Raw genomic sequence first — 24,545 nt, forward strand, 5'->3', positions numbered from 1 at the left:
GGATAAGAGATTACAGATGAATGAATGAAATAATTGGATGAAATGTTTACAGTCCTGTGGTCTATATGGAAAGGATTTTTTTTTACTTTGTCAGACCATTTAATTAATGATTGCTATGGAGATGTAAAGAGTATAAACCATGTTGAAAGATAAATCCTACTCCAGCTTTAAGTTTTCCCAGAGTAAAAACTGTTACTGCAGCAATAGAGAAAAATACCCTTGATTTCAGATGAAATATTGGATGAACAGGTGTCCATGAAAGCTGTAATGAAAGGATAATCACACACCTCCACAACTCTCAGTGCAGTAGTAGGTGACCTGGGCATCCTTTTAGCTGATGTAACCAAACTGGTGTTTAGTGCTCTCTTCCAAGCATATTGAGCTATCTGATGAGAATGCATTTGCACATTAGACAGATGCCTTTGCACTTCTTGTGCCAGACGAATAGCATGCCAGTTCCTTCCAACTTGGTGAAGTTGTTGGATTGGTGCAGATTCAGTGGGTAGAGCTGGCAGCAATCATTAACAAAATGCAGCAAAACACATTTCACATCATTCATCAAATAGCACTTCAAATTAGCCTGGTTAAGAGGCTTAATCATTTAATAGAAGATCTCTTAGCCCATGTGTCTCTAGGAGAGCAATGGCAGTAAACAAAGCCATTAACCCAACTCTGGAATCGTCCCTATCCCCACTGCATCTGCTTCTCATTATCCACATCTGTGGGTAGATCTCTATGAATCAGTGGCGATTGCTCTAAGACTGCAAGGGAAGCTCAGCTTCCCCTAAAATGTAAAAAAATAAGTGATCAAATATATACTGTTGTGTGTACATGTCATTAAATAAATATGCACTTCAACGTGCTCAACGTTTGTTCAGGATCTGCTTCTTATCACTGTTAAAGACGCGGCTTTCCTCTCAATCACCTTCACAGTGCTTTAAACAGAGTTTAAACAGAGTTCAATAGCGAAGCAGCGAAGTGCAGCGAAACGAGACGAGTCATTGGATAAATGCTGGGCTTTGTCCCGCCCATCGAACGCTCAGTGACACTGGGGGTCTATGGGGCAGTGGGCTTGCCTCGGCTGGCCCGGACGCTCAGCTTCTGCATGATGATTGGATGATCTGTCTCAGGCTGAATCCCTTTTTGATTGACAGCGAAATGAGCGAATCAGCGATCCTTTGGTGTAAAGATCCGTGGGAGCACAGGCGGACACACTTCACATTGGCCAAGGCCGTTTAAGCAGCCTAGCTCTGCTGGCCATTGAGAGGACACTAGTCAAGTCCCTGGAAAAGACGCCTTGTTGGTACGACAGGGTCAAAGATCATTTTCTTAAAAAGGAACGGAGGGTTGGAATTACGTATAAATAAACCAACACATTTTATGATGTAGGCCAAAATTGAGCTTTCCCTCCTTGAATGACCAGCATCCGCCACTGCTATGAATTTACAATGCCTGGAAGCCTATCAGGGACTGAAGAGTTAAGAGAATTTGTATAAGTTAAGGCAAGTGTCATTCACACCATCCATGACCATCCTTATATTGCATGGTCTTTGTCTTATGTTGTCATGTCATGACGAATGTCGTCACACATTTCTTCTGGAATTAAGGGTATTAATAAATATTTCATTGCACTTTTCCTGCAGTCACAGCAAAGGCTTTACACTAGATTTAGGGACATTGCTGTGAGGATTTTACGGCATTCAACCACAAGAACATTAAAAAAAATCAGGCACTAATGTTGGATAATTATTAGATCACGAATGCCAGACTTAGCACTGGGCAAATTAACCTTATACTCATGTGTAGTTGTTTAAATGTGTCATTTTATGGAAATTATACAAGCTATGGGTTTTAAGCATAATTAAGCAAAATTCAACATATTCATCTTCTTTTCCACTTAATCCATTTCAGGGTCATGGTGGCAAATATTATATACATATTAAATATAATAATAATATTTTTTGTAAAATTTATTATTATTTTCCATGTGCAAGGACATATTAGGTATCAATGAAACAAAACCATCAATATTTATTTACATATTTATTATTATTATTTATTTTCTTGTTGTGTGATAGACTGTTATAAGGTACTTAAGGGAAGCGATGACATGCAACTTGTAATTCAGATTATGTTCACCCCACCCACCCCATCCCTGTCTAGGACTCTCTAATCATTTCAGTGCCTTCTGTCTTATTTGTGACAGATCTACATCGCATCTGATACTTTACAGTTCATATTTTTAATCAGTTCCACCCTGGCAGGGTGAAGTTAAGCATGTGCTGTAAGACACTGAAAACAGCGACCACTACTTTTGGGACTGTTGTAAACACTGAACAGCTCAGTATGCTTAGTGGAGGACCCTAGACGACCACACAGTCTAGCATTTTGCTGCAATGCTGGCCTTGGAAGGCTGATAATTTGTTTATTTTGTGATATGGTATTACCATACTAAAGCTGAATGATACAGTGAAAGAATTTGCATATGAAATGATGTTTACTGTAAAGCCCAACCACATATTCTTTAATTACCATGCTCACACATCCATGTGTATATATTCCCAGTGTTTCCAGCAGATGGCAGCATGCTTTAATGGAAGTAAGCAGCTTGGACTGAATGGCCTTCTTCAGTAGTAATGTAATTTCCCACTAAACTTATAGTACCATTCAAAAGTTGGAGTAATTTGTCATTATAATATATAATATTAGATATAGGATATATTTTTGCTCCTAGGCTCACCCTAGTGTTTCAGAGTGTAATTCATATTCTGAATTCAGTAGTGGCCTGAAATCAATGGAAAGGTAGAGGGATTGGGAGGGAGGGGCTCACCTTCCTACCCTTTTTCAAAAATTATATTTCAAAAGTGCAAATTCTGCAGTGCTGAGCCTGGAGTAGCGACAACAGAGGCTCTATTCTCCCTGTTAGAGTGGAGCATCACAATGATTTTGAAGTTGTAATTATAAGGTAAATCTACTACCTAGTGTTCCTTTAAAAGATATAGCATAATTACTAGTGTGTACTCTGTCTATTCCTTTGGGTACTTATACAGTGAAAAGGTTAAAGTTTATGAGTTAAAGCAATGTATCAACACAAACAATTTATATTATCAGTTACCCACTGGAGTTTATGTGTTACAGTGATTTCACACCAGAGGCAATTGCTCTAAGACTGCAAGGGCTGCTCAGCTTCCCCTAAAATGTCAAAAAATAAGTGATCAAATATTTTGTTGTGTAAACATGTCATTGAATAAATCTGCACTAAAACGCGCTCAACCTTTGTTCAGACTCAGCTTCTTATCGCTGGTAAAGACACGGCTTTCGTGTCAATCATTCCTGCAGTTTCGCAGTGTTTTAACAGTGTGGACGCTGAGCATCCACGGAGTTCAATAGCGAAGCAGCGAAGTGCAGCGAAACGAGACGAGTCATTGGATAAATGCTGGGCTTTGTCCCGCCCATCCGACGCTCAGCGTCTCTGGGGGTCTATGGGGCAGTGGGCTGTCCTCGGCTGGCCCGAACGCTCAGCTTCTGCATGATGATTGGATGATCTGTCTGAAGCTGAATCCCTTTTTGATTGACAGCGAAATGAGAGAATCAGCGATCCTTTGGTGTAAAGATCCGTGGGAGCATTACATTTTCATTCTGTTTTGAGTTGAACCGGAGACTTAATACTCTTAGCGGCATTTTCTTTGTTAAAAATGACTAGTGACAAATCGAGCTTCTATTTCTGGTGAGTTTTTTGTAGCTGCTTGTGTTTGGAGACTGACTTCTATCACTCTTTCTGACTTCTACAGTTTCTGTCCAGCAGGTGCTGCTGAGACCCTCCACCGTCACAAGGAACTGAGGGTAGAATTTATGTATAAATAAACCAACACATTTTATGATGTAGGCCGAAACTGAGCTTCCCCTCCTTGAAAGACCAGCATCCGCCACTGTTTCACACCTGCTTTACATTGTGGAAATATTGAGGGGTAATCTCATAGATTATTAATTTGGAAAATTGGGGACATAAAGCACACAGTAACCAACAAAGAATATATCAAACTCAATATACAGAAATTTCCCCATATTACTTTTATTATGACCTCTATTCCAATGTCTCATGTGTAAGTCTGCTTCCAAAACCTTCTGCTAAATGTTTTTCTGAACCTGGGGCACTACATATAATGTACAGTTAAGTATTGTAGTAAGTGGATTTGGACGCAGCCTTAGACTCCATGTGTGATGGTAGAACATCCGGTCAGCAGCAGAGCAGGCCTTCCTACCACACTGAAGAAAGCAATGTAGGAGCACAGACAGCACATGGAAAATGTGGGCTGTGGTTTTATTTTCTTTTCCTGGCAAGAATTTGCCTCTGAAAAAAAAGCAAAGTAAGAGGGGAATGTAAGCTGTTCCAAACATATGCTTCTGTGAAAGGGGCAACACTTTCTGTTGGTCCTCCACTCCTTCTGCAGGCAGAACACTGTTTCATGAACTGTTTCAAACCCATCTGTGTGTTCTTCAAGCTCCATCTGTAGGACCTTAAAAACTTAAAAAAAAAGATGCCAGAAATGGTTCTTAGAAGAACCTAAAGTTTCCTAAGAAACCATACCATGAATGATTCTTCCAAGGCCCACATCCTATATAATTTTTTTTTACCTGTGTATCACATATACATTAAATGTGTTTTTAAATATAGTAAACTGACATTGTTCCCTTTTATAGAACCACTTCTCAACCTTTTTTATACCGTTGAATTAATATGTTGAGATTAATTTACATATGCAACCTTGTTTTTGGGAAGCACAGTGGTGCTACAGCTCCAGGGTCCTGGGGTTGTGGGTTTGAGACACGCTCTGGGTGACTGGCTGTGAGGAGGAGTTTAGTGTGTTCTCCCTGTGTCTGTGTAGATTTCCTCCAGGTTCTCTAGTTCCCTCCCATGGTCCAAAAACACGCATTGGTAGGTGGATTGGCGACTTAAAAGTGTCTATAGGTGTAAGTGAATGTGTGATTGTGTGCTGCCCTGCGATGGACTAGTACCTGGTCCAGGGTGTTTTCCCACATTCCACTCAGTGATTCCAGGTAGACTTCGGACCCACCGCGACCACCCACTGGATAAGCAGTTATAGACAATGAATGAATTAATGAATGGACCTTGGTTTCCTACCCTCTTCAGCGGTTACACGAAACCAGAGTAGCAATGACAGGGGCTCAGTTTTCCCTATTACAGTTCAGTGAAGCATGTGATTTTGTAGTTGTAATTTTAAAGTGAAAATATTACCTAGTGTTGCTTTAACTTGAGCATAAATTAAAAATGCTGCATTGCTATAGGGTGATTCAGTGGATACATGTAAATGTGTTGAGCTTTTTCTAAAATGTAATGTTTTGGGCTGCTGGTGTGAACTATATATTTGGAAACGTATGTGACGTGGACCCTTTAAAGGACCCTCGCATTATGTGAAATTATGACATCCACTCCCCCTCCACACATGTTATAAACCCATCTCTGTTCGTCAAAGTGACATAGAAATTATTTCATAAAATTTAAAGGTGTCTTAAATGTAACTCCAAATCTATGAATATGGAATTAGTCCCTGCCTCTATTTCCACTCACCTCTCCACTTCTGACCTGCAACTCAACAGCACCGTCCCATTAAACTTATTTCCTTAGGTTATGATGTCACAAACCTCTGTTGTTTGAACTTGCCCATTTGAAATGGTATTTGGCACACTGCAGTTTCAAAGCAGAAATGCTTAGCCATGGTGTTGACAGCTCATTGTCTCCTAGCATCTCAACCAAGTGTCCACACCACATGGACATTCATGAAGTAAATTCTGGATTCTTTAAGAATGTGTCTTGAGGAATTACAGGTCCAACAGATAGTTACTCTAATTATGTCTGAGGTTTAGCTTAGCTGTCTTCACATTAAGCAAGATTGCTTATTGTTTACTGGGTCTTGGCTCTGTAATATGTTATCAAGTGCAGTACTGCAGATACTGTACAATTTATTTCTATGTTTAGCTTCTAAGGTCTTCATTTGTTATCCGTTTGACATTTTGAAGGCAAGCAAGCTAAAGCTTGCCCTATAAAAACAACCTGCACTTCTCTCCCTTGCACAATCATGTTTCACAATCATCGTATTTAGGGTGGGGCGGCAAGTTTACAGTGTACAGCGCTGAACAGGGAGGAATCAGCAATCATTTCATCATTTCTGGTAACTTATATGGTGCTCAACACCACATGCCCTGTCATTGCTGAATAGGATTATGTCAGTCTTGTGACACTACACATTTAAAATGGGAAAATATAAAGTCAAATAATGGGCGGCACAGGTAGTGTCGCAGTCATACAGCTCCAGGGACCTTGAGGTTGTGGGTTCAAGTCCTGCTCCGTTCCTGTCTGTAAGGAGTTTGGAGTGTTCTCCCCGTTCTCTCCACTCCAGTTTCCTCGCACGTTTCAAAAATACATGTTGGTAAGTGGATTGGCGACTCAAAAAGTATCCATGGGTGTGAGTGTGTGAGTGAATGTGTGGGGGTGTGTCACCCTGTGAAGGACTAGTGCCTCCTCCAGAGTGTGTTCCTGCCTTGCCACCAGTGATTTCAGGTAGGCTCCGGACCCACCGCATCCCTGAACTGGATCAGCAGTTACAGGCAATGAATGAATGAATGTCAAGTAATATTTTAAGCATAGCTGACAAGGAAAAGACTGTCAGTTGAACAATGACTGTGTGGCTTAACACAGATGTCTGAACATTGCTCTGTGGATTTGATGGAGCCACAAGGACTCATGTGCAGCTGCTTCAGAGCATCCCATTTCATTTAACAAATTTTTATAGAGATTATATAAGCTGTGTGTATAGCCAGTTGTGTCCACAAAGGACCTTGAAGTAGTTCTGTTCTGTCAATATAAACACACAAACAAATCTTTGGACATACAACAGTAAAACTTAAAAAAATTACTTTTTTTTTTACACATATTGTCCATTCCCTTGACTCCAATGATGGCACAGGTGAACCTTGTAATTCTACTGCCTACTACTTACTGTAATCCAGCTGTTGCTCTACTTTGAAATACATTCTTAGCCCTGTTTCACCTTGTTTTGCAAAGCCCTCCGCTCTGGGCATGCTCACTGCCCTTCATGCACTAGTGTGTGCGAGTGTTTTATTTTCACTGCCATGAATTGTTAAATGCAAAGGAAAAATTAGCACACATAAAAAAAAATAATAAAAAAATAAATAAAAAATAAGAATCAGGTTACAGGCATGCTGTTAAATCAAGAGCCATTTAAGTGAAGGGCTAAAAAAAAAAACACTTGCAGAGATACAAACGTGGCTTGATCTCAGTAGTTAAAAAACTACAACATGAATCAAATCAACCTATTTATGTCAGTTTATATTAAAGCTGAGATGAAGGTACTGTACAGTACCTGCTGATCAAAATCAGTACTGGGCTAAAATTATACCTCCAAGTGTGTTTGAGGAAACTGTCAGCATTGTCAGCATAGCTCAAAGACTTTTTCTTCTTTTTTGAATTCTAGCATATTTTAACAGATATGGCAGAGTTTCTGGACACCTGCTCATCCAGTATTTCTTCTGGAATTAAAGGTATTAAAAAGGAGTTTTCCTCCACTTTGCAGCTGTAATGTTGCTCTTCTGGGAAGGCTTTACCCTAGATGATGGAATATTGCTGTGAGTAATTGGTGGCATTCAGCCATCAGAGAATTAATGAGGTCATGAACAGATGTTGGATGATTAGTTCTGGATTATAAACAACACTCCAACTCATCCCAAAGTTACTACTCAAGAGAACAGAGTTTTACTGCTTCATAGTCACACAATGCTGGTTGGCTTCACACCCCTTTAGCCACTGTTTGACACTGCATGGGTATGTTGATTATGCAAGCTATGCATGCATAAATGTACAGATCAATGTTCGCACTTTAAAGAAGCTGAAATTCTGGAAATGTGCTATATAAGTGTAACCTTAAATAAATATTTGAAGTGCTGCCTACAAACATTTGAACAAATAAATATCATTTGTATTATAACACTTTACAACAATTAACGTTAATTAAGGGGATAATTAAAGCATCAAAGACATGCAAAGTTCTCATAGTTGTATTTATTTGAAAACAACAATCCTCAAGGTTTTTTTTTGTTTTGTTTTTGCATTTTGTTTCATTTTTTTGCTTTTTTCGTTTTTTTTTTTTTTAACCTGTATTGTCATTTTCAAAATTGTATATATTTGCACTTGACATCACAAAGTTAACCATCTTTTTATGCCATGTTTTTTTCATTTTTTTTCCATTACAATAATTTGTGCTTTTGATACCTTTAGGTTCTGAACATGTTAATATAGTTTAAAAGTGAATACCAGGGACTACTGATGGAAAAAAAGTCCAAAGAGATTATTACATAGATCATATACACGTAATACAAATTACAGATATACACACAATAATGCTCTGGCTTCAGGACTCCAGTTCAGTTAAGGTGTTTCAATAACAGACAGAAAAATATTTACTAATTTTGAAAAACAAAAACAAAACAAACAAACAAAAAATTAATCCCACTTCAAAAACTGATACAGCATGGGATTTATTTATTTTTATTTTTTTGTAAATTCTATTTTTTTCTGAAATATTTAAGAAATATAAGGTGCATTTTTAATATTGGACTTCTTATTATTGGAGTTTCCAAATGATAAAAAATATAATAATTATAATAACAACAAATGGGATTTGGACTGAATATTGTGACTCGTGATGAATTCCTCCCATGTATGAATGTATGATTATGAGCATACCGAATTGTGGGCTTTCAAATATTTACACCTGCTGGAATGTTTCCCATACTAAATCAATAAATCAATTACTTCAAGCAACATGATTCACAGAAGATCAAAAAATACCTTTAATATTTCACAATAACTTCAGGATGCTTTGGAGGAAAATGCACATGTGGACAATTGATTCACTTTAATGCTTGACAGATCTACATAAAAAGAGCAATGAAAATCACGACTAGTGAAGCCTATTCAGCAGACAGGAAGGAGTAATTCAGCAAGAGGAGGAGCATTTAGCGCAAAGTTTTGTACTGTTTATGGGGATCTAAAACAGAAGTGCAAGTAAACCATGTTTACTTTGAAGTGTCCCAAGTATACGAATACCGTATTTCTAATATATAAAGCCATTTACATTTTATATATATATATATATATATATGCTCTAATTATGCAATAGCAAAACCCATGCTTTACATAGAAAAAGGCATCCACGACATTACATTTAAGAAAAAAAAATGTACAATTTATGAAACATGATACAATAAATAGTATTATAGAATTGCTGCTGTACACAAAAAAGCCATTGAATTTCACTTATATAAAAATATGTTTTAGTGCAACTGTACGTATTTTGATACTTCACATCGTTCAGACTCAGGGGTGTCCAAAAAACAGCAAAAAATTCATTGCATTTCATACAAAGCAGGATACACAAAACTTGATATATATTTACACATCTTCCTGTTTTCCATATGCTTATATGAATATAAGCAAAAAAATTTTAAAGAAAAAAAGGCACACACATCTGTACATTTTTTAAAAGTACCAGACAGAGTCCATAAGCAATTTTGGTCAGGCTCATATACAGGTATAAGTTAACATATATCCTCTGAAATTTTAAATAAGAAAGTAATCATAGTTGAAATAGCAAACCAGGTTAGAAAAGGCATGCTACACTGTACATTGAAACTTGAGTATCTCATCAGTTTGCTTGTTTAAAGACTGCTCGGTGCTGTGATTTTGAGTGTGTGTGTGTGTGTGTGTAAACGTACTTTAATAAGTGTAATTTACTGCCCCTTCTTTCTGACAATGTTCACCTGTTGTCAGTGTTGTCATTTGTTGTCCCTTTGTCTTTCTTTGTGCTTGTTGGCTTGTCACCATGGCCTTGCTGGCCAGGCAATTTCTCTGCCGCCTCTGCACTGTAGAGAGAGGGATGGCCTGCTGCAGGGGGCTTTGATGTGGCTGATGCGCCACTTTCAGTGCCGGAGTGTGAGGGATGCCTGATCTCTGAGCTACTAAAGTGCTGACGCCTGCTTGGTACACTTTCTTGTTGTGTGGGAGACTGAGACTGGTGGAACTGCTCAACAGCACCAGCCAGCTTTTCTGGAGGCTCCTCTGACGCAATGCACAAAGAAGCAATGGCCTTGGTGCACGTTTGAATGCTCTCTTCTTGCTTGCTCTCCTTGTCACCCTCTTTTCTGTCTTCGCTGGAATTCTGAGGAGAAGGAGATGGAGCTGAGAATGTAGCCTTGGGGAATGCCAACTTTTCCTGAAGTTGACTTGTATCCTCCATGCTTCGGCTGTTGCCATTGACCCCGCGGCCCTCTGTGAGCTGGAAGGATACCTCGCTGGTGCTGGACTCTTCTGAAGTGCTCTTCTGAAGTGTAAGGCGATTGGGATGAGCTAGGCCCGTGACCGAGTGCACCATCTGGATACCACCAATGGGAATCATGGGGAATGGTGTGCGGACCTGCTGCTGGGAGTGAAGAGGGAGGTGGCTAAACAGTCCCTGGTGTGTACATGGAGCCTCTGTACTGTGGACATCCCCTTGATGATGACAGCTTTTCCTTTGATCCTAAAGATGGAGAAAAAAATTTTCTCTTATATAATCCCACCACTCAAACCACTGATGTATTTTTCTACACTGTGATATTTGGAATGAAACAGAAGCAAAAACAAACAAACAAACAAATCTTTTTTCCAATACAGTGAAAAAAGTCAAGAGAGAGAAGCACTACCAAATTCAAGCCAATTGCACTTATGCCTGTAAACCTAGGAGTGTTAAAATGTTTTAAAGCCATTGTTTTCCAGGCTAATGATTGTCACATTAGGTTATTCAAGACAGAACTATGCAGGTATAGCCAATAATGCAGACATAAGAATACAATAACTTACCCTGTCTGTCTCTGACTGATTTCTGTTTATGTGAGTCGCAGAAATCATCTCTCCAAATGGATGCTGGTTTAGGGTCCATGGACCACTCTGGTGGTGGTGAAGTCCCCTTCTTGGAGACAATGCTCTGATTATGCTTTTGTGGCGACTCCTGGGAGACAGTTCACGTCTGGCTGTGAGGTCTCTTCCTGGAGATGTTGGCCTCCCTGCGTGACAGATTGGAGAAAGGTGACTTCTGGGGGACAGATCCCTCCTGGGTGACAGATCCCTTCGATAGAGGTCTCTCCTGGGGGAGAGGGGCCTCAATGGAGATGCCTCGCGTCTTGGTGTTAAACGACCCCGTGGGGAAAGGTCCCTCCTTGGTGACAAGTATCTTCTGCTGGGTGAGGGCTCTCGAAGAGGCGAGGAGTCACAGCCTGGTGAGGATTGACGAGAAGGAGAGAAGTCAAAGGAGGATGAGCTATGTTCTGGGGACAAGCTGAAATCTTCATCCATAGAGCTAGGCACTTCCAGTCTGTTCTTGTAGTCTTCGCCCAGAGCACCTTGCAGGAGTTTCTGGTATTCTGCCATCTGAGCTTCTCCAGTCTTCTCGCTGGGCACCATGAGCTGGGTGATTTGAATACTGGGCAGACTAGTAAAATAACCAAACAGGGGCTGCTTGGGGGCCGTGCTCAAAAGCCCAGGCGCACCCTCTTGGGACGCAGCAACTGCTGTAACAGAGTGTGAGGGGATGACATAGGGCTGTGGGCTTGTGCTTCGAGAGCGTGTCTTTGGTGTCGAATCCCCATCATAATCGTCGTCGTCTTCTTCATCCTCATCCACTTCATCTCCATCTTCTTCTGGCCCATCCGAATCATCAGCATCAGAGAACTGGTGCTTTGCCATGATTTCTAACATGCCCATCTTCCCAGGATCCCTCTGGACATCCTCTGTAGGATCTGGAACACACAAGCCAACAAGTGAACTTTATAATTTTAACATTGCACTAAATCACCATATTACAACATATTACAACAATACAACATATTAACATTTTTTAATGCAATGTTCTCATATTAGTCATATAGAATTCAACTTAGCAACTAGAAATCCCTATAATTGGAGGCTGCAAATATGTTGAGGATGAAGGCTAGCAAGTGGTTCCTTCAAGATATATGAACTGCAAACTGCTGCTGATGTGTATTGTCCGACAGATCAAGACACTTGGAGGAGAATATTAACTACCAATTATTTTATGTCAGCTTACAATAGCCTGCTTTAACCAGCATCACACTGACCAATGAGGGAAAGTTAAGGGCCAATTATGGTTTCTACGTTGCCAGACCACAGGTAGCTGTGCCATTGCCAGTGAACAAACATGAGCACAACAATAGGGCAAAGGCTTGGATTTTTAGACAGTAACTCAAACATTTCAAATGGTCTAAAGAAGGCAATGGGTTTCTTTCCTACTTTATGTGAACTAATGTGTTTTAAATGAGAACCTTTATTTGAGACATTAATATGGGCATTTTTATATAAAATCTGGCAGTGTGTAAGATTTTTTTTCCATTATACTAATAATCCTGAACCAGTGCAATGTGCAAGGCACATTATTTATCACATTATTGGCTGCTCTTAACATAATGTGCTCAGTGACTGATTCATACCAGTTTCCTCCGCGTCCGCATCATCCACAGATGTCACTGACACCCCCAGCTCCAAACACTTCTTCATGTGGGCTTTTGACTTCATGTGTTTTGTTAGGTTTCCTGAAACCACAGTTGAAGAGTTTTAAAGGCATTCCTTGGAATGGGCAAGATGATGTCTGGCCATTCAATTTACCAGCACTTCACAGGAACAAAAGTTCACCTTGCTTCTTCTGCAGACTAATGTCTGAACAAATATCTGCACTTCTAACTCAACATAAACACTTCTACTGCTTCTACTGACGCCTGGCTTCTTTCAAACTATTAAGTTTGTTTCTGAGCATACAGGTAGATATTTTCAGCTTAATTTATGCTGTTAATGAGTAGCAGAGGAAGTAAGTAATAAGTAGCAGAGGAAACCCACCTTTTGTTTTAAAAGCGAAGTTGCAGAACTTGCAGACATATGGCCTTACATCAGTGTGTGTGCGAATATGCTTTTTCAGCATGCTGGGCTTCTTACAGCGGATCCCACACTCCTCACAGATATATTTCCCTCGACCTCGTCCTCGCACGTAAACATAATCCTCATTGGATTTGTACCTGAAATGAACATTAAAAGGAACTAATTACCATTATACATTTTCATATATATATATATATATATATTTGTGTGTGTGTGAATAACTCATATAAGCTATAATCATATATACAATTAAAAAACGTTTATATAGAAACATTTTTGTTACAGCAGAGGAATGTAAATGTGCATTCATGCAAATATATATTATACTTTTTTAAGCTGTACATGTACAAGACCATAATGACTATTAATGGCAAGTATAAAAATTCAGATACTTTTATATTTCAGGAAGATTGCAGGCAACATTTTCCTAAATTAAAACAAGACATTGTATGACATATTTGTGGAGTGACAAATAATATTTCTAAAACGTAAAAAACGTATTTATTTTACGTTTTCAACCTTTCAAGCTCTTGAAATTTAAACTGTTCAAATTATCATACCAGTGTCACTTTAGCCATAAAACCAATTTTTGCCTTCATAATATGTTTGCTTTTTAACATTGATGAAGTTTATTTCATCAATGAAACTGACGTATGAGATTTTCTGACGTATTTCTGACGAGATTTCAAACTGACGTATGAGATCATCTAGCAACCCGTTTGGCTGTTTCTGTACCCGTTTGGAAGCTGTTTTGATCGCTCGGGTTTTCCTGTTTACTCGTTTCCACTGTATTTCTATATTTATATCTGTTTTTATAACCTACTAACCATCCATAGATCTATCTTTTAGATTGTCTCCGCAGGAATATTCATTACAGAGGCAATAAAACTGCCACCGGACCCTGGAGTAACGTTCTTGGTGTAAGTTACTAAAATCAACTAAAAGCGGTAAGTACCTGCAATTCCATGGCTACTACTGGCTGTTTTGCCTGCTCAGAGTGTGGCATGTTTAGTCTAACCCCCTTTTCCACCTCTAGCGATAAAGATAGTGGTTCTGTTTGTACTAAGTGTCAGCTAGTTAGCTATCTGGTGGACAAAGTGGACCAGTTAGAAGTGCGCATCCGGAGCTTATTATTAAGGGATAAACAGCGAGATTCAGTGTTAGCAACTCCGGGTGCCTTAGGGAGAGTTAGCACCCCCACGACTCCGGCGTTAGAGCCCTCACAGCGGGGTGAATGGGTGACGTCTCGGCGTCATAGCCGGAAAGCTAAGGCTGATGCTAACGCTGAGGCCAAAGCTAGCCAACCGGGACACCACGCTCCTCCGATTCGCGTGTCAAACAGCTTTGCCCCGCTCAGCGAAGCACCCGCTGAGGAGCCTGTTAAGAGTGCTCTGGTTATAGGAGACTCTATTGTTCGACACGTGAAATTAGCTACTCCTTTAGGGGCGCCGGCAGTAACAGTTAGCTGTTTATCGGGAGCCAGAGCGCCGGATATTAGTGGCAACCTTAGACTGTTAGCTAATAGGAGATATTCGAGGGTAGTCATTCATGTAGGGGCCAATGATATTCGTCTGCGGTAGTCTGAGGTAACTAAGGGTAATATTACAGAGGTGATTAAACTGGCCCAGACGATGTCCGATGCCGTAATCTGCTCTGGCCCCATACCAATGCGGCGTGGCGACGAAGCTTACAGCAGACTTTGGTCGTTAAACTGCTGGATGTCCAAGTGGTGTTCCGAAAATCAAGTGGGCTTTATAGACAATTGGTTACGTTTTGAGGGCAAGCCTGGTCTTATAGGTAGGGATGGTATCCACCCCACGCGGGAGGGTGCTGCCTTACTTTCTTGCAGCATAGCACATAGTCTTTTAGTTAGTCAGCAGAGTAGTGTAGATAGCTGCTGACAATCCAGAGCCGGGACCAGGCCGCAGACAGACAGGCTAAACCGACCGTCTGCGAACTATCTTGAGGCGTCACCCAGGTTCAACTGTATTGAGACTGTGTCTTTCCCCCGAACTAAATGTAAAAGTAGAAAAACAAAATCAGCCTGTTTCAGCAACCTCAGCAACACCTCAGAACTAAAATTTGGGTTACTCAACATAAGATCACTAAACTCAAAAGCACTCATCGTAAATGATATTATAAGTGATCATAAATTCAATGTTTTCTGTCTCACAGAAACGTGGGTTAGACCAAATGAATATTTAGCACTAAATGAAGCCACCCCTCTAGGCTATAATTATGCACATAGCCCAAGAATATCAGGCAAAGGAGGTGGAGTATGTGTAATTTACCAAAATACCCTAGAAATTAGTCTTAAACAATGTGACACCTTCTCTTCTTTTGAGGTACTCTCCACTATTATTACAAATCCGGTCACAAAAAAGGACGCATTTTTATTATGCAACATTTACAGACCACCAGGGCCTTACTTAGAATTTCTGAAAGAATTCAGCGATTTTGCTACAAACCTAGCGGTGTGCAATCATAAAGTTATAATTGTAGGAGATTTCAATATCCATTTTGAGAAGGAAAGTGACCCACTAAAAAAGGCATTTACCTCAATCTTAGACTCTATTGGTATTACTCAAAATGTAACAGGGCCTACACACTACTGCAGCCACACTTTAGACTTAGTTCTGACACTAGGTCTTAACATTGACAAAATTAATATCTTACCGCAATCCTTAGCAATCTCCGATCATTACTTAATTTCATATGAGCTACGTTTTAGCCATAATATATGTAAGAACCCTCGCTATTCTACAAGGCAAATAATAAAACCATCTACCGCCCTACAATTTATAGAAAACCTACCAGAACTATCGACCCCAGTTCCAACTCCATCAGACCCAATGGACCTAGATGTACTAACTGATTACCTAGAAAATACCTGTCGATCTACTTTAGAAAAGGTAGCACCACTTAAACATAAAAGTATAAGACAGAAAAAGCTCGCACCATGGTATAATGATAAGACCCGTACTTTAAAACAAACATTACGAAAACTAGAGCGGAAATGGCGATCAACCAGGCTTGAAGTGTTCCATTCTGCTTGGAAGGACAGCCTTATAGAGTATAGAAATGCCCTCACTAAAGCTCGCTCAGCATATCTGGCCTCGCTGATCTCCAATAATAAAAATAATCCGAGAGCACTGTTTAGTGTGTTTTCTAGAATTACAAAAAATCAAGCAGGTTCTGAACAACTAATTCCAGCAACTCTCACCAGTAAAGATTTTATGGACTTTTTTAATAATAAAATTGAGAACATTAGACAACAAACTCAAGCCACAGGATCAAATCCATCCTGGCTGCCACCCGATGTGAATGATATAAAACAATATAACTGTAAAAAAAAGACTTGAAACCTTTTACCCACTCCCACAATTAGAACTAGAGAAGATTATCACCTCCGCAAACTGTACAACTTGCACACTTGATGCAATTCCCACAAAGTTGCTCAAAGAAGTACTACCGGCTATTATTGATCCTCTTTTAACTATAGTAAACTCATCCCTTAGTCTGGGCCATGTACCCAAAGCTTTTAAACTAGCAGTTATTAAACCTATGATCAAGAACCCAAATCTTGATGCTAGTACACTGTCTAATTACAGGCCTATTTCAAATTTGCCATTTCTGTCCAAGATCTTAGAAAGAGCTGTGGCCCAACAACTTAGTTCATATCTACATAAGAATCATATATATGAAAAATTCCAATCTGGATTCAGGCAACATCATAGTACAGAGACAGCTCTAGTCAAGATAACAAATGATCTTCTTCTTGCCTCTGATCAAGGCCACGTATCCCTGTTGGTGCTTCTTGACCTAAGTGCAGCCTTCGATACAATAGACCACAATATTCTCATAGAAAGGTTAGAAAACATGGTTGGAATCACAGGGACAGCCCTATTATGGTTCAAATCTTACTTAACGGAACGTTATCAATTCGTAAAAGTAAACAATCTAAATTCAAATTATTCAAAAGTAAGATTTGGAATTCCACAAGGCTCTATTTTAGGACCATTATTATTTACATTATACATGTTACCACTAGGCACAGTTATAAGAAACCATGACATTAACTTTCACTGTTACGCAGACGACACACAATTGTATATTTCAGCCAATCCCGATGACAAACACAGATTAAAGAAAATAGAAGACTGTGTAAAAGACGTGAAAGGCTGGATGTTGCGTAACTTCCTCCTTCTAAACAGCAACAAAACAGAGGTCCTGCTTTTGGGTCCAAAAGTGGCAAGAAATAAATTATCAGATTTAATTTTAAATCTAGCTGACTTTCCAGTTAAACCTGGTTCAGCAGCAAAAAATCTTGGTGTCATAATTGACCCGGAATTATTATTTGATCAACACATAGGTAGTATCACTAGGACAGCTTTTTTACATCTTCGCAATATTGCTAAGATTAGAAATGCCTTATCCCTTCAGGACGCAGAAACATTAGTACATGCCTTTATTACTTCAAGGCTTGACTACTGTAACGCACTACTGTCAGGATGCACCAGCAGCAATTTAAGAAAACTTCAACTAGTTCAAAATGCTGCAGCTAGGGTCCTCACTAAAACTAGAAAATTTGAACATATCAGCCCAGCTTTATCATCACTTCATTGGCTGTCTGTTAAATTCCGCATTGACTACAATATATGTTAATAACAAAATTAAGCTCTACATGGGCTTGCTCCTGAATATCTTCAAGATACAATTTCCTATTATGAGCCTCCACGTTCACTGGATTTTTAATTGTTCCCAGAATTCAGAAGGCCTCAGCTGGGGGAAGAGCCTTTTCTTATAAAGACTCTGGAATGATCTTCCAGAAAATGTTCGGGACTCAGACACAGTCACAATCTTCAAATCTAGGCTAAAAACACATCTGTTTAGTTTATCTTTTGGTAGCTAATGCTCCCCCATAGATAAAGGCGGCAGATCCGGGGGGTCCATGGACACAGGGAATTATAGTAAACTGAGACGCTGGTGCTGTCGTCCCGCTGCTTCTCGCGATCACTCAGGTTTGTTGACGGTGGAGCGGAGGGATGCCAGTGTTTCAGGATGCTCCCGTGTCTGTGTGTCCTTCTGGTTCTCTCCTTTTAGTTAAAGCTGTCATAGTCAGATCTGCCGGAGTCATTAGCCACACTCTGGAAATTTTCATATTTTCTACTTTACAAACACAAAACAGTTCAAAACTAATTCCATCCCTTTACATCTTTCCGAGTAAACAACTGCCCACCTGTCTGTCTGGACACTGATGGATGACTGTCGAGATCCTCCTCCACGCTTCAGACCAGCTGCCCACGCTCCAGCAACCACCAAGTGCCTTGAAGTTGTCCCTACACTGAAGTTCTCATGGACTACTAACTATCATCACCAGTAGATTGACCAGAGGAGGATGGGTCACCCCTTGTGAGCCTTGGTTCCTCCCAAGGTTTCTTCCTCAGCTGGGGGAGTTTTTCCTTGCCACTGTCGCCCCTGGCTTGCTCACTTGAGGGTTTTACATTTGTTTTTACATTTCATGTCAAATTTTAGTCTTACTGGAATTCTGTGAAGCTGCTTTGTGACAACATCAGTTGTGAAAAGCGCTATATAAATAAATTTGATTTGATTTGATATTTCATGATGGCAGAGTTCTGACCTTGCTGCTTTCACCTTTAATTGCTCAAATGCAGTTCAACACAGAATCACAATATTCCACACTCAGAGAGCAAAGAGTATCCCTATAATCCTCTAATAACCAAGGTATTGGGAAAATATTTTATTCTTATTAGTTGTAAAACTTTTCACTAATTAAATTCAAACCATTTCACTAGTAGAAGAGCTATGAATGGCATGCAGAATTGCCCTTCTAAGTTGTAATTTGGGCATCACAGCATTAATATTTAACTACGTTTCAAAAACCAAACCAAAAGCAAGTAGTTGGATGCTCTGGATATTGACACATATCTCCACATACCCTCCTTCAAAGATTTTAATGCGAGTGGGTTCATGCTGTTTGGAGGAAGCCTCTTTCTCTCCATGGTCCTCTCTCCCTCTGTCTCTTGAGTTCACCCCTTTCATTTTCTTCCCAAATTTGCCAACATCCAGCTGCATAAGCTCAGGCTTCATCTAAAAATGTAAACAAAAATACAAAATATGTGGTGATGTCCTAAATTATAAACATAAGAGAACATAAGTGAAAAACACTTGAACACACGCAAATACACAGAATTACTAGTGAGACTAACTGTATGCACTCTGGAAACGATGAACATTCATACTCAGGTACAGATGGGATCTTCTTATTTTTCATGTGTTTATTTTCTTTGGTTTGTATTCAATAAAGACTTGTGGATGTGTTTGATTACCTGTTCAATATTCTGCTTCCATAACAGTGATGAAACAAGTTTTCCAGTCCCTGGTTGATACATAGAAGCCATTGTATAAGTTTCAGTGTTCTTTCTCTGTTTGGAGCGGAGCAATGCCAGGGTTGCCTTAGTGCTGAGACTGAGTGGGTTGGGGTTATAGGAGCTGACACACCAAGAGCCATAAACAGAGGTTAATGGAGTCATCTGAGCATGGTTTGGCTTGGTATAATTTAGAAAGCACCAGCTGACACTTGTAGTCGTGCGAAGACTTGGGAACTGAAAGAACTGTTGAACATCTGCCAAATCAGTGAGCAGAAGAGTGCTACCAACTACACCACTGCTCTGACTAGCAGCAAGTTGCACAAGCATGTTTACAGGGATCTTACTGCCCATGGTCTGCTTTAGTTCTTCTTGAGTATCGCTTGAGGAGATCATTGACTGTGGGCTTGAGCTTTCGTCTGGAGTGGATTTGTCTACGTCAAGCTCTTCTGGGGAATCTGTTCTTTTAGAAGTGTTGGTAACGATTTGGAGAGGTGGTGTGAAGCTGTCTGCCGGAGGCACGTCAGGTAAATGAGATGCAGAGGCGTGCACAGGGAATTTGGATGGTGGAAAATTAACTGGTGGCGATGAAGACATTCTCTCCAGATCAGATGGCTTGACTGCATCACTATCTTTTGGTGCACTTGAGTTACTCAGCTCCACTTCACTTAGTTCTTTCACTATTTGACCATACATCTTTTCTTCCTTGACCCGTTTTTGCTGCTTGGTTTCAATAAATAGTTCAAGACTACTGGCTGGGGACAGCATTCGCTTGCTCCCTCCAATACTGGAGGAAGCATCTGTTGTGGAGATAGTTCCTGACGTCAAAGACAAAGGTATGCCTGTATTTAATCTCCCAGGTAATGGCTCTGGAACTTTCCACAGTGGATATGCTTCTGGATGGCCTAAGATCTTGGATAAATTAAACCCTATTGGGTGTTTTGAAGACATGCCTAATGAACTAGTTGATGAATTGTCTGAGCATATTATTCGGATCGATGTAGTGCTCTGAGCATGAGTTGCAAGTATTTGTGATACACTTGTGTACATAACACTACCATATGATGGCACATTTGTTTGGATCCTAACTGGGACCAGCATTCCAGGCAGTGAAGGCTGTGGACCTATATTCTGAGTGGCAAAAACTGGCTGAACGTTTGGTAAGAAGGCTGAGCTTGTTGTCAGCAAAGATGGAGAAAAAGGTCCAATATTCTGTGGAGAGGCTCTTAAAAAATATGGATAACTGTGGCTTCCTGCATCGGTCTTTGACTCACTGGATTTGATCTGATGAAGGGGTTGGTGAGATTTCTGCAGCATGGGCTGCAGATTTGGCTGTCTGATATGTAGTTTAGATAGCTGATGTGCTTGGAAGGATACATGCTGTTTGGGTCGTTGTGTCGATTCTGGATGCCAGTAAACTGTCTGAAATGGCATAAAGGCAGAGGATGCTAAGCTACTCTGAAGTGAAGATGGCTGCATTACATCCTGTCCCATGTGCTCATGTATTGAAGCCTCACTGTCTGTAGACAGTTGGCCTGGCAATCGAGATGACTTTTGGAGAAGGTCGTCCGATTGGCTATCTTCACTGATGCTCTGCTGCAGCAGTTGATGGGATCCAAGGACAGGCTGTGCATTTCTTTTAGGCCTTACTGGGTCACTGCTAACTGCAGAGTGAGATGAGGTGCTTTGCCAAGCTGAGGGTGAACCGTGTTGGTCTGAATGCTCTTGTTTAATGTTCATCTCAGAGCCTTGCTCTTGAATTACAACTTCTGGGTAGACACTTAAGGAAGCCTGTCTCACCAGATATCCACGTCTGCGTTCCTTCATGGCTGATGCACTGGCATATACCTCCCCTTGTCTTGAAGAGGTTGAAAGACTTCCGTAGTCAAAGGATTTACTACGAATTTCTGGTACCTCTGTAGGTAATGCGCAGGGTGCTTGTTCGGAAGAAGAACGTCGCATCTCCTTGTGATGGTGGCCAGGTATTGACAGAGAGTGACCACTCCCTGGTACAGTTAAAAATTCTGACTGTTTACTAAACTCATCTTGCTTAGTTGGCGATACAGATTTCATGCACTCATCTCTGTCAAATGACATTGAGAAACTGGAGCTATGGGACAGGTTGCTCTCTTGACTTGGGCTTCTTGAAAGACTGTTGCAAGTAGACTCAAAGCTCGAATCCCCAGATGAATGCTCCATATCTGCAAGACGCAGACGTTTTTTCTTTGGGGGTAATTTCTCAGCCGGGAGCTGGGATAAAGTTTCACTCCTCTGTGGCCACTGGAATTCCTCAACATGCTTCTCTGGTTCTTTAGGTTGTGCCTCTGGTTCTTTTTCTGGTTTATCAGGTTCTTCAGTCACTCTGATTTCAGGCACTTGAATATTTGGTTGCCGAACTAGTTTATGAGGCATATTGTATTGCTGGCTTGGTGCAGGAGAAACTAATTCATTGTCACTCTGCTGCTGATGTTCCATGCTCTCAGACCTTAGAAGAGAATCAGGACTCTGCACATCTTCAATGTTCTCTGTATCAGACAGTTCAGAGGGTTTTTCTGTCTGGTAAGACTGATGTTCAATCGATTCTGATTTTTCAAACGAGTTGGGCCTGCTAAGGGAGTTGGTATGTTGAATAACGGATATTACATTGCCAGCAGCCTTTCGGTCTGGGTCTTGAACGAGCACCACATCCTCTGGACCAGTACCTTTATCAAAACTTTCTGATGGGCTATAGCCACCAAACATAGACCCTTTACCTGTTGGTGTAGCCCTTGAAGATTCTTGACTGCCTTGTTTTAGATCATAGTCTCCAACTGTTTCAATACTCTGAGTGTCGTCATACTGTCCAGCACAATCCTCCTCATCACCGACACTCTTTTCTTTACGTCGTTTTCGTGTGGTCACCTCTGGCATTCCTATCTTCATACCATAGAAGGCATATGCTGTGCGTATTTCTGGACAAGCAACCTCTGATCCTGAACCTTTAAATTCAGGCATTATCAAATTTCTTTCCACTTTCATTGTTGAAGCAGGGCCTGTTAACTTTCCATAATTCTCTGATTCCCCATGTTCAAAAGCAGCCTGTCTCCTCAGCCTCCTCAAACCAGCTGGAAGGAAAACATCATCTGAAGACATCATCTCATCAAATGAGTGACTCCCTCTCAGACCTGGTGGAACATTGAGGTTTGTTGGAGAAGGTGTAGGCATTGAGTTACTTCTTATGAGTGGCCCTGATTCAGAGGGAGCTTCAAGTAGACCAGCACTGCTTTGGCAAGGGCCTCCAGGATACTGCTTAGGGTCACACCCTGCAACCATCTGCGATTCTGCAGAACCTCCTCTGAAAAATATGTGATCCTCTGATATCTTCCCCATGTCTAGCTCCATCAAGGCACATGACTTGTGAGGGTCTTGACTGGCAGCGATTCCAACTGTAATGGATTGTCTTGATCTAGAGTTAGGTCTGTAATACCAAGTTCTTCCAAACATGATCTCTTCATATGACTTTGCATTTGTATTAGGAGGGCTTATTTGTTGTTCAGCACTCTCTGAACGTGAAAAATATCCAGAATCTGTGCTCCCTTTGCTGTGTGGACTCAGGAGATTCAGAGACTGTTCAGAGTCTTGGCCCTTTTTCTCAGTGAGTCTTAAAGCAAGCCTCTGTTTAATAGTATGGGACTCATCTCCTCGGGCCAGTTGTCCTGCAATAAATGATCCCTTGATTTCTGTGAACGTGGTACACTCTATGGCTGTTGATGGAATTCCTGATTTTGGGACAATTAAGATAGGCACTTTCATAGAAGCCATAGCCAGCTCTTCTGCTGAGTCTGCATATGCTGGCTCTCCACCTTTTTCTATTGTGCTTTTGTCAGAATCAAATGATATCTGTGGTACAGGGCTGCTTTTGTCTGGGTACATTGCACCTTCTGCTGTTTCTTCATCAGTATCAGTACTTTGCTCTCCATCAGAATGTACCTCTGCTTCACCAACTGAAGATGCTTGATCAATGTCTGTGCGAGTTGCTAGTTCAGAGAAGGGGACAAGTCCTGCTTTAATAGCATGGGCATGAGATTTTCTATGTTTATACAAGTTGCTCTTGGTTTTGAATGAAAACCCGCAGGGGCCGCAGGGATAGGGACGTTCACCTGTGTGCGAGCGGATGTGTTTTTTAAGCACACTGGGCTTAGCACATGCCCTTCCACAGTATGGGCAAATGTACTTCCCTGGCTTCTTGGGTTTCTGTTCCTTCTTATGTCCTTCGTCTTGTTGCTCTGAGCTTGACTGGGAATACTGGCCAAAAGCACTAGGTAAACTTGGAGACTTTTGACGAGGAAAAACTCCATGAGAGTGAGAGTGCCCAGGAAACATATCATCTGGTGGCAGAGACTGCAATTGTCCTGGGAATGGCCAAGCATGTGCCTCCAAACCAGGTTGTGGTTTAGTACCAGTCAGAAAAGGCTTCTGCATGGGCTGCTGTGGGTATGAATGTGGTAACTGGTAAGTATAAGACTGATAGAATGAACCATCTTGAGATGACTGAGACACTGCATTTAAAAGCAGCTTTCCAGAGCCAGTAATACCTGTCCCACTGGCCCCACCCTGAAGACTATCATGGTGCACATGTCTTTTACTCTCCGATTCTGCATAAGTGCTTCTTTTTGTAGCAGTACAGGGCTCGGAAACCCATTTTCTTTGTAAAGGGTTCTTCTCTCTTGGTTCCTTGCTGCATTTTTGGCTGATGTCTGTTCCATGTGGTTCCATTTTCTCTGTTGTTGTATCTCAACTGGTTTCTCAAGGTGCTCTTTGTTAAATCGCATTCAAGTACAGAGTCATGCCAGATGATTTCCTAACAATGACATCTAAAGAAAAAGTCCTCCATTTCCATGTTTTGAGATTTGCTCCACATCTGAATTCCCAAAATGTGTTTATACAAACATCAGCCCACTCCCTTTCCATCAATCACATTATTGGCATGGTTAAGCTTTTTAATTTCTTCTTTCATTCAAGTCCTTTTTGTTCCTCGTCTCCTCAGGGTCCTTAAATCTCCAATTGTCTGTAAGAGATACAGAGGGAAAAAAAGTTAGAATGAGTCAATTAAGATTTTGAACACTGGTATTTCATGAAAGGTATAAAGTAGACTT

At 40.7% G+C, this 24,545-nt stretch overlaps 1 protein-coding gene across 3 annotated transcripts in view; it reads right to left on the reverse strand.

Annotated features, from left to right (window-relative positions):
* Positions 1-8,139: 8,139 nt before the first annotated feature.
* The window catches only part of hivep2a (HIVEP zinc finger 2a), a 125,303-nt gene continuing 108,897 nt past the window's right edge, over positions 8,140-24,545 (reverse strand). For all 3 annotated transcript variants that reach the window (XM_066676422.1, XM_066676420.1, XM_066676423.1), the window contains 6 exons: positions 19,372-24,457; positions 18,981-19,132; positions 12,983-13,158; positions 12,580-12,681; positions 10,937-11,871; positions 8,140-10,616 (listed from right to left, as the gene is read on the reverse strand). In XM_066676422.1, coding sequence (XP_066532519.1) covers positions 9,855-10,616; positions 10,937-11,871; positions 12,580-12,681; positions 12,983-13,158; positions 18,981-19,132; positions 19,372-24,165 — 6,921 coding nt within the window. In that variant the 5' untranslated portion in view covers positions 24,166-24,457 and the 3' untranslated portion in view covers positions 8,140-9,854. The remainder of the gene's footprint in view (positions 10,617-10,936; positions 11,872-12,579; positions 12,682-12,982; positions 13,159-18,980; positions 19,133-19,371; positions 24,458-24,545) is intronic.

Source organism: Hoplias malabaricus, chromosome 7 (genome assembly GCF_029633855.1).
Source record: "Hoplias malabaricus isolate fHopMal1 chromosome 7, fHopMal1.hap1, whole genome shotgun sequence".
Taxonomy (NCBI): Eukaryota; Metazoa; Chordata; class Actinopteri; order Characiformes; family Erythrinidae; genus Hoplias; species Hoplias malabaricus.